At 36.2% G+C, this 10,673-nt stretch overlaps 1 protein-coding gene across 1 annotated transcript; it reads right to left on the minus strand.

Moving 5' to 3' along the window:
- Positions 1–266: 266 nt before the first annotated feature.
- LOC144969156 (uncharacterized) lies at positions 267–10,014 on the minus strand. The gene is made up of 5 exons (XM_078908263.1): positions 9,834–10,014; positions 7,555–8,171; positions 7,057–7,235; positions 4,797–4,905; positions 267–367 (listed from the first exon to the last, which is right to left on the minus strand). Exons 1-5 carry the CDS (start codon positions 9,989–9,991, stop codon positions 267–269), a joined length of 1,164 nt encoding a protein of 387 aa, XP_078764389.1. The 5' UTR covers positions 9,992–10,014.
- Positions 10,015–10,673: the final 659 nt, after the last annotated feature.

Raw genomic sequence — 10,673 nt, forward strand, 5'->3', positions numbered from 1 at the left:
CCTCACAGTCATCCCAGAAGTAAATGTTTAGGCTTTTTCCATTGTCCACAAGTGACATTATATCAAACAGCTTGGGCCATGGAACGTACAAGTCTTTCAGACTTACTACTCATATGTCCTGCACCTTGCTTGGATAGGAGTGTAGTAAAAAATTTGATCAGAGCAGAAGGAAGTTGGTCTTGAGCAGATAGCAAATACTCTGATGTGGGGGGGCCAAGGCATTTGTGAATGATCTTTGAAAGAATCCAGAATCAAATGTCTCAAGGTTACAGCAGCTTCTTGCAGTTTTCTTTCCTCTGATGAGGCACTCTCAAATGCAGCTTCAATTGCACAGCCTTTGGGGACTTCATTAATATAGAGAAAATGGCTATCAAAGATTTAAAAACCCTATATAGCTTTGTAAAATATTTTATGATATGAGGCAAAAAATGAGAAATGACAATAAAATTCCACTATTTATTGCATTTGAAGCAAGTTTAGGGTGATAAACAATCATTTTATGCACAAAAATGAGTTCACGAAAAATTGCACCTGATGACCTTTCAAGGGCCATAACTCCTGTAAATGATACTTGAAAAAACTGTAACACCCGGATTAATTTGTGTTATATGTCCCTGAAGCATGCCTGAATTGTGCTAGTGCAAAATCCCTCTTGTTTATTCATCCTGAAGGGAAACAAGTACACTGTAATAGATTTTTTTTCAAATTATAGAGAAAATGGCTATCAAAGATTTAAAAACGCTATATGGCTTTGTAAAATATTTTATGATATGAGGCCAAAAATGAGAAATTACAATAAAATTCCATTATTGATTGTATGTGAAACAATTTTAAGGTGATAAACAACCATTTTATGCACAAAAACGATTTCACAAAAAATTGCACCCAATGACCTTTCAAGGGCCGTAACTCTCGTAAATGACACTTGAAAAAACGGTAACACCCGGATTAATACTCAAGATATATTGCTGTTTCAGAAAAACCATGTGGCGAAAACTCCCCCAAGGGGGGGGGAGGGTTTCGCCCACTGGCCCATGCACTATTTTGCTTTGATGGAACTTTTAGTAAAATAAAGGGAGTAAAAATGAGTCTTATCAAAAGATACAACACAAAGTAAACGTTTACTCACTTTGTCATGAAAAAACAAGAGACAGACTGAGAGGAAATAGGTTAGCCTATTTTTTTTTATCATTCAGAGAAAAATCGCTTTTGTTTTGTCACATATTTAGTGAGTTAATGAGGAAAATACTCGTGTTTCTTTCCTTAGGCTGGAAACTGAGTACATTCATTTTCCTCTCCTGTCCGTCTTGCCCTCCATTTGACATTTCTTCTCAGTCTATCTCTTGCTTTATCATAACAAAGTGAGTGCAACACACTCGTTTTTAGTTGCCGAACAGAACAGGAACCAAACGCGCACGTTTTATCTAGGAATAAAAATTTCTTTCAGTTTCCTATCATTAAAGTGAAACAACACACGGAGTTTCTTTGTTATTGTTTTTTTAACACCTTTGGATGAGCAGTTCTCATGAAATAAATGTTTGAATAGTAATATAAACGTTGTAGGTGACGCGTAGTTTTGGTTGCTGGTATGTTTCATGTTTTTGTTGTTTTTACAAATTACAGAAATGTTTTGATAGAATGAAGTTGACGTCACTCGGGTCTTTGTTATTGTTTTTTGCCATCCGCGTTTGTGAGTAATTCTCACCAAACTGTGTTAACCCGACTATAAACGTTCATCTTTACAAACAGTTTTGTGTGTTGGTCCGTTATACTTCCGGATGGCAATGTTATGAGCTTCTGAACCAAGCGCATACTATCTATAGCGTTTATGACACACTGGTCATTCACGAACAGGATACGAAAATGAATGCACCAAGTTTACAGCCTTATATAACAATACTGTAAGTGTTTTGGAAGTAAAGTATTCTCCCTGGTGATTTCAAAGTGTCTCATTGTTTGCAAGATAGTATTAAATCATTTCCTGTCTGAGTTTCGAAAGCCACCTTCTTTTCACCAATAGATTTTTGACCAATCAAAACATGAAATTTGTGACATACCCTCACACGTGCTGGGACAAAAATAGTTGATTGTTTATAAACAGAAACGTGAATGAAATCAACCCCTCTCAGATCATTGTTGTTGATATTATACCGCCAAATGGGTAACTGGTTATCACAAAATTTTCTCGATCAGATTATAAACGTTTAAATTTACACAGTTTTTTTTTTTTTGGTGTTAGTTCTATTGATCAAGGAATAGAACAGTGGGTATTTTACTTAAACACAAAACATCGATAGTGAAACCTGTGTAGTTTGCTGTGTCTTCCAATTACTGCCATTGTTTCCATTATGACGATTGTCCGAGAGGCGTGGTTATCTACCTGTCTATCTCAATTATTGAGCTAAGGAGACTCGTTTTAGGCGATTGTTTCCACATTATTTAATACCATCACGTAGATAATGAAATAGCACAAAATAATATTTTATTGAAGATAAACAATTTTTATTGCATCAAAAACTGTCATTTGGAAATGCATGAATTATATTTTTTTGAATTTTCATACATTGAAATTCATATAAAATGAAAAGATGAATTAAAGTATAAAAGTATATTTTATCATCAATTTCATCATAAACATCGCAGTGAAATATAAATAAATTCATAGAGAATTAACCAATAATAAAATATAATACTTCTCTTCATATTTATGCCCATTTGTGACCCACCGAGTCGAAACGGTATTATCTGGGGATGAATCATACCCGATATGTGAATGTATAATTAATATGATGAGAAATATGACCTTTAAGCGTTTTGCAGTCCAAGAAATAGTATCAATTCTCAACTATAACGAAGATAAATTAGCCCTATGTATCACATTCTGTGGCTATGAATTCAATACCCATCACATGCTTCATCGAGACATAATATCACTTTGAGACGGCGGGTTACATTATTTACCCCGGTCTCAATACCATTCATAATAATGTCGGGTTGAATCAGAATCTAAAAATAACTTTAACCCTAGAGGTGACAGGGCCGATTTCACTCCAAAAAAAATAAATAAATAAAATAACAAAACAAAACAAAAACAAACTTTTATCATGATTTGAAAGGTGTTTCCATTGCTTTTTGCAAAAGATTAGTAGTAACTATGATGCTACACCATTCATTTTCTCCAGAAGCTAGACTCATCTTAGTTACCAATCTTTTGCTGAAAGCGAAGGAAATGACAGTCATTTTCTGGCAAAAGTCATTTCATTGAGTCAACTTAAAATTGGCCCCGGCATCAGCGGAAGGGTTAAGATTATTTAAATTATGAAATTTAATTGCAATCACCGTGCTTCAATTAAAAATAATTGATATAGTTCTTATACACTAAACTGTTGTCTTAAATCTTGTAATTGAGGCGGTACCACAATGTTATTTTCGTAACGTTCGCCTCGAAACTACCCCGATACTTAATTACTTTGAAAACCTAAAGATGAAATTCGTTCACATCAGTTTCTGTGGCTTGAGTGATTTAAAGGATGAAAATCATGCTTTTCATATAAAATGTAGATTGGTTTCTTTTTCCTTTCTTGAATTCGGATTTTCTTTGAGGAGATTAGCAGATAAGCCGTATTTTCACCATTATGAGAAATATTTAATTTTTTAAATCATTTAATCAGTGACTCAACGAGGGAAATACACGTCCTACTTGCCTCTTTGAACAATACCCAGGGTGTTTGGAAACTTAAAATTTTCTCTGGTGATTTAAAGGTGCGGCTATAATGTGGCCTTTTGATATGACACTCACTTTCGGATCGGAAGGTCCTGGGTTCGAGCCTCGCTCGGCGCATAGTTGATTCCTTGGAGAAGGCTCTTTACTCACATTCTCTCACCGTACTCAGGTGTAAAATGAGTACCTGGCCGTTAACAGCGTTATCTCTGTCCGAAATAAAAATTGTAATATCGTCTAGCAGGTGTTATGTCCCGTCCTACATGTTAAATGTTGCTGTTGGCCAAGGGCTCCTTGTAAAGCGCTTTGAGCACGTTTAGTGGATATTGCGCTATATAAAAGCTCAATTAAAAAAAAAAGTTATCTAATAGATTGCTTATCACAAGGATAGCCCTGCAAAGAGGGGAAAAAAGGAAGACCAAGGTCAATCTGGAGGAGAGACCTTCTGGTAGAGCAGCTGCTGGAGAGGGCTGGGATGCGCTTGCTGGCAGGAGATGAAAAGACTGGCCGGGATGGCGACAGAATAGAAGAGGATGGAAATGGAAATGTTTCATCGGTGGTCCATACCCACTGTGGGAGGAGGACTGAAGAGAGAAGATATTGCTTGAGACTGTTTACTTAATTTCTATCTGGATGTGACTTTATACCTTTTACTCCCTAAAGAAAAAATAATTGAACTTTATATAGCGCAATCTCCACTTAATGTGCTCAAAGTGCTTTACAAGGGGTTCCTGGTCAACAGCAACATTTAACATGTCGGACGGGACGACATGACGCCTATTAGGCGATATTACAATTTTTCGGACAAAGACAACGTTGTTTACGGTACTCATTTTACACCTGAATACGGTGAGAGAATGTGCGTAAAGAGCCTTTTCCAAGCACTCAACTATGCACCGAGCGCGAGGCTCGAACCCAGGACCTTCCGATCCGAAAGCGAGTGTCATACCACTAGAACACATAGCCGCACAACCCTGACCTCCTCATTAAAAAGAAAAAGATAACCATATCTTTTATTTGTATTCTGCATCACCGAGGTGTCTGTAGATTCGATAAATGACGATTCACAACAAACCTGTTTCTCGGTCACAAGAGACATTAACAGCAGCAAACCACTGGGTCACTGAAGTAGATTCCATGACATGTTGAACTCGGTCACAAGAGACATTAACAGCAGCAAACCACTGGGTCACTGAAGTAGATTCCATGACATGTTGAACTCAATCACTTTGGTTGGTTTTCATTTTTTTTCTGATAAATAAATATACAAAATGAAAAGACGAAGCAATGACTATGAAAAATGTTTTTTTTTTCTCTTTTTGAGGAAAAATTTTGTCTAAAATCAAAGCCCTATCTCCACTGAGTAAAAATGTTTTTGAATTTTGAAAATCCATTTATAAATATACAAGTTATGCAGTTTCAAAGGTGTCATTTATTTGGATGACCCGCAAAGAGGAAAAAAAAAACGCGAAAATATGGGACGCTTTTTCGGCATTTTTTTTTCGACCTTTGGTTGTATCTTGCGTAATAAGTGGATTAAAAGATTGAAGCTTGAAGAGCAAATTAGGATGGTGTTTTGTAAAATACGGGAAAAGTACTCGTCATATTCATATGAAATTTTACAACTAAAAAGAAGAAATGTTCATGTATTACCTTGTCAGCGACAAAACCTCCACGCCCGGTAGTTTTAGAAATATTTTACTCCAAAGAGTAAAAATCTATTTTTAACGGTCTTCTGGTAATCGTACGAGTTTTGTCGCTTGACATAATCTAAAATTACCTTTTTTCTAACTGTGTGCCAACTTTCAGTCATATTCATCGATAAACAGCGTCGTAATTAATTTTTTTTAAATAGCATATACGAAACGGCTTCGTCCCATATTTTGAAGCGAATTCGGGGACTTCGTGAGCGAAAAAGAGGCCCAAAGATTTGTGCGGGATAGTCATTGCTATTTATGTAACTAGGAATCAAACTTGCATCGGTGTTGTATTAGTATTGGTACCATGGTTGACTGTTAATAATGAAGCTAACAATAAATAGTGATACTTACTCATCAAGATGAAGAAAGATGTGGTGGTGGTGATGATGCTGATGATGATGATGATGATGATGATGATGATGATGATGATGATGATGATTGTGGTGGGGGAGGTGGTGATGGTGGTGATAGTGGTGGTGGCCGTTGTGTTGGTGATGATGATGATTATTATGATAATGGTGGTGGTGGAGGTGATGATGGTGGTGGTAGTGGTGGTGCCGTTGTGTTGGTTATGATGATGATGATGATGATGATGATGATGATGATGATGATGATGATGATGATGATGATGATGATTGATAACACGTCAAAATGAATTAACAGTCCCTGTCGCCGATCTCTTTAATCAGTAAAGATAGATTATCAAGATGAATAAAACAACATTCACTATAGGCATCCCGTTGAGATGTTTTCGTTCGGATACGTTTTCAGACAATAGATAAATAAAATAAAATAAAATAAATAAATGAATAAATAAATAGATAAATAAGTAAATAAATAACTACATTTAAAAATAAACATAAAGCTCAATGGAAGCGAGATAAATATGTTTGTCTTGTGTTTAAAGGCGATTTTCTCCGTTTTAAAATATTGACAACCTCCCTTCAAATAAGAATAACTTCGGGCCAAATTGAGATAATTACAAATTTCAAACTGTATTTCGTACAGAAATAGTGCCTCTATTTAATTATAAAATAATGTGGGATTCTAATTTTACCGACATCCGACGGGTTTTGCCAAATCACCACACATATGTTACCATCTGACTTGTCGCATGACCGATTCTTTTCTTTTTTATATATATTTTTACATCAGACAGTTCTCTGATGGCTTGTTTTAGTACGGTATAATCCTTCCCTTGAATGACTAGGCGATGGCATCCTAAGATGTTATATATATATATATATATATATATATATATATGTGTGTGTGTGTGTGTGTGTGTGTGTTGTTGTTGTTGAGGCGTCCTTCCAGACACCAGGAGTCCCTGATGATTCCAAGATTTGGATGAAACAACGTTGTTGGAAAAAGTAACAAAAACGAGATGGAAAAACAATCTGACCTCCAGTGTCCACCCAGGTGTGATTGGGTAACTAGGTCTGTTAGATTTGTTGGAAAGTACTTTGCAATATAATAGAATCCAATCCAAAGGGTAGCAAACAATTTCTATCGTCCGTTTCGCATTTTTTTTTTAAAAACTGGGATTTACCATTCATGAACCTTAGGGTTCTGAAGAACTACTTTTTAAAAATATATATATAAGATGAAGCTACAAGACGGAATACAGGAACTTACCTTGGCCTTCTGCGTTTTGTTCTTCAATGTGTAATGATCGTAAGGTATCGGATGCAGTTGTTTCCTTAATTCTGAATATTCATCCAAGCTTGTTCCTGTTGCGCTGTCAGTCGCGTATATTTCGTGGTCGTATAGGGTTTTCTCTAGATTTCCACGTATTTCCCACCAGCTTGGGGTTTCTGAAAAAAATATGAAACCGATGAAATAAGATATTCGTTGTTGCTATGTATCTTCTCTCTCTCTCTCTCTCTCTCTCTCTCTCTCTCTCTCTCTCTCTCTCTCTATCTATCTATCTCTATCTATCTATCTCTATCTCCCTCTCTCTCTCCATCTCTCTCTCTCTCTCTCTCTCTCTCTCTCTCTCTCTCTCACACACACACACACACATAAAATTCATTCTTATGCCAAACCGCATTGCAGTCCGTCAAGAAAAAAAAGTTCCAAGTACTATTGGCGTTTAAGATAAACAAACAAGGAAAATCGGAAGTTTGTTGTTACCTGGGGGTACGGTACATGGCGTTGGTTTCATCTTTCCTAAGACAGTGTGTTTACACACCAAGCTCGACCCAGAGCCGAGTCCCCAACTTGCTTTTCCGATCATTCCAATTAGGGCATTAAACTCTTTGACTTTCTCGGGGTGATCTTTCAGATATTCCTCTGTTAAGAAATCAGGCTTTTCTATCGAGAGAAGTGTAAACGCGGCCTCGATTCTTGCAAAGTCATCTTCGGTACCCGTTTGTGAAATTTGTGCATCTAAGTGGGTGTGGTCAGACTCGTATTGCGTGGATGAAGCAACGGAACTGATTGCTCCAGATTTCAAACTTTCATCTTGCATAGAAATTCCCGACACAGATTCCAATGGTTCATCACCCTGTAGAATATGCGAGAAGACAGGTTTGTATCCAGTTTTTTTGGCGTGATGATGCATTTTTGAACCTTGTCTGTGCAAAGCACGGACACTGCTTGGAATGTTTAATCTTAACGGTCTTTCCGCAAGCAGTTGACTATCTGCAATTTCAGGAATGTCCAATTCTAGTGGTAGAATTCCACCATGGTGAATGTCAGACACTGGCATCGGTCTTCGATCAGGCATTCCTTGTCGGAGTTCTTTGATCCTGAAATGAAAAAGAAATGAAATGATTCTATGAAAATGTAGTTGTATTATTATTATATGATCATAAAATCAAGAATATCGAGCTAGATATATCTTTCTTTCTTTTTTTTTTTTTTTTACTTTACTCTCAAACTCCCATTTAATTGTAAATGTAAAACATCTCACAAGCCCCATATACGTCTATAGATAGTATGCAGATGACGTCACTCAGGCCTTTGTTATTGTTTTTGCCATCCGCGTTTGTGAGTTGTTCTCACTAAACTGTATTAACCAGACTATAAAAGTTCATGGTTACACAGAGTTTGTGTGTTGGTCCGTTATACTTCCGGATGGCAATGTTGTGAACTCCTTGGCCAAGCGCAATCTATCTATAGTCTAGTTCAGACAGTTTAGTGAGATGTACTCATAAACGCGGATGGCAAAAAAAAAACAATAACAAACTTGAGTGACGTCATCTTCGTTCTATCTATAACATTTGTTGCGTCAATGGGTCATTTTTATAGCGCTTTGAGACGAAGAGCCATTATATCAATTAACCAGTAGATTTTTGACCAATCAAAACATGGAATTTGTGACACACCTTGTGACACACGTACTCGGACAAACGTAGTAGGTTGTTTTTATAAACAATCAAGTGAATGGATTTGACCTTTCTTTGATTATTGTTATTGCTTTTATGCCGCCAAATGGGTGACTAGTTGTCACACGATATTCGCTATCTTAATTTTATAAACGTTTAAGTTTACAAATAGATTTCTGTGTTGGTTTTCTTCATCGAGCAGTTTAACAGCGGGTATAGATAGTATGCAGATGACGTCACTCAGGCTTTTGTTATTGTTTTTGCCATCCGCGTTTGTGAGTTGTTCTCACTAAACTGGATTAACCAGATTATAAAAGTTCATGGTTACACAGAGTTTGTGTGTTGGTCCGTTATACTTCCGGATGGCAATGTTGTGAACTCCTTGGCCAAGCGCATTCTATCTATAGATAGTATGCAGATGACGTCACTTGGGCCTTTGTTATTGTTTTCGCCATCGGCGTTTGTGAGTTGTTCTCACTAAACTGTTTTGACCAGACTATAAAAGTTCATGGTTACACAGAGTTTGTGTGTTGGTCCGTTATACTTCCGAATGCCGCCTGTTAGGCGATATTACAATTTTTCGGACAAAGACAACGCTGTTAACGGCCAGGTACTTATTTTACACCTGAGTACGGTGAGAGAATGTGAGTAAAGAGTCTTTTCCAAGGACTCAACTATGCGCCGAGCGAGTCTCGAACCCAGGACCTTCCGATGCGAAAGCGAGTGTCATACCACAAGACCACATAGCCGCACATATATATATATATATATATATATATATATATATATATATATATATATATATATATATCAGGCTACCGGATGTTGTGAGTCGTTTACCTAAACGCATAGCATCAATGCTATAAATAGAATGCGCTTGGCCAAGGAGTTCACAACATTGCCATCCGGAAGTATAACGGACCAACACACAAACTCTGTGTAACCATGAACTTTTATAGTCTGGTTAATACAGTTTAGTAAGAACAACTCACAAACGCGGATGGCAAAAACAATAACAAAGGCCTGAGTGACGTCATCTGCATACTATCTATATCAATACTAAATCGAAGTACATCAACTAACCATTTGAGGAAGCTTGCCCGCATCGTTTTGTCCACGCCTTTTATCGTAGGTTTACTTGTCCCAACGACCTGCCCTGTCTGTTTGCCTTTGCGCTTTGCTCTGGATTCTCGTTGGTCATGGAATTTTTCGGAGCCCCTATGCCCCAAGTCACATTTCATTGACCTTCGATATTCACCAACATATTTCTAAGCGTTAAAGAAAAGGGAACAACTGGGATTGTTATTTGTGAGCAACCGGCACTGAGAGGTGTGAAGTAAAATGATTTCGGTGCTAAATAATGTACTTTATTTTTTTTTTTAAAGAAAGAAAGAAAGAAAGAGAAAGAATTAAAACAAAAAAAAAACAAAACAAAAACAAAACAACAACAATAATCAAAAACAAAATAATTAAAAAAAACAAGCAAGACAAAGCAAAACAAAAGACTTAGGGGAATTTAGATGGATAATAAAGAGTATTATTATTATTATTACTAATATTATTATATTATTATTATTATATTATTATTATTATTATTATTATTATTATTATTATATTATTATTATCATCATCATATGATGATGAAGATAATAATAATAATAAATAATAATAATAATAATAATAATAATAATAATATATAATAATAGTAACGGAAGAAGAAGAAGAAGAAGAAGAAGAAGAAGAAGAAGAAGAAGAAGAAGAAGAAGAAGAAGAAGAAGAAGAGAAGAAGAAGAAGAAGAAGAAGAGAAGAAGAAGAAGAAGAGAAGAAGAAGAAAGAAGAAGAAGAAGAAGAAGAGAAGAAGAAGAAGAAGAAGAAGAAGAAGGAAGAAGAAGAGAAGAAGAAAGAAGAAGAAGAAGAAGAAG

The sequence above is a fragment of the Berghia stephanieae genome, chromosome 3 (assembly GCF_034508935.2).
Source record: "Berghia stephanieae isolate SIO BIC M18660-M18661 chromosome 3, UCSD_Bste_1.3, whole genome shotgun sequence".
NCBI lineage: Eukaryota > Metazoa > Mollusca > Gastropoda > Nudibranchia > Aeolidiidae > Berghia > Berghia stephanieae.

Coding starts and splice junctions, on each gene's coding strand:
- LOC144969156 (XM_078908263.1), bottom strand. CDS start 9,991: ATGAAATGTGACTTGGGGCATAGGGGCTCCGAAAAATTCCATGACCAA. Junction 8,172..9,833: donor CGGGCAAGCTTCCTCAAATG/GTTAGTTGATGT, acceptor TTTTCATTTCAG/GATCAAAGAACTCCGACAAG. Junction 368..4,796: donor CTCTTGTGACCGAGAAACAG/GTTTGTTGTGAA, acceptor AATCTTTGATAG/CCATTTTCTCTATATTAATG.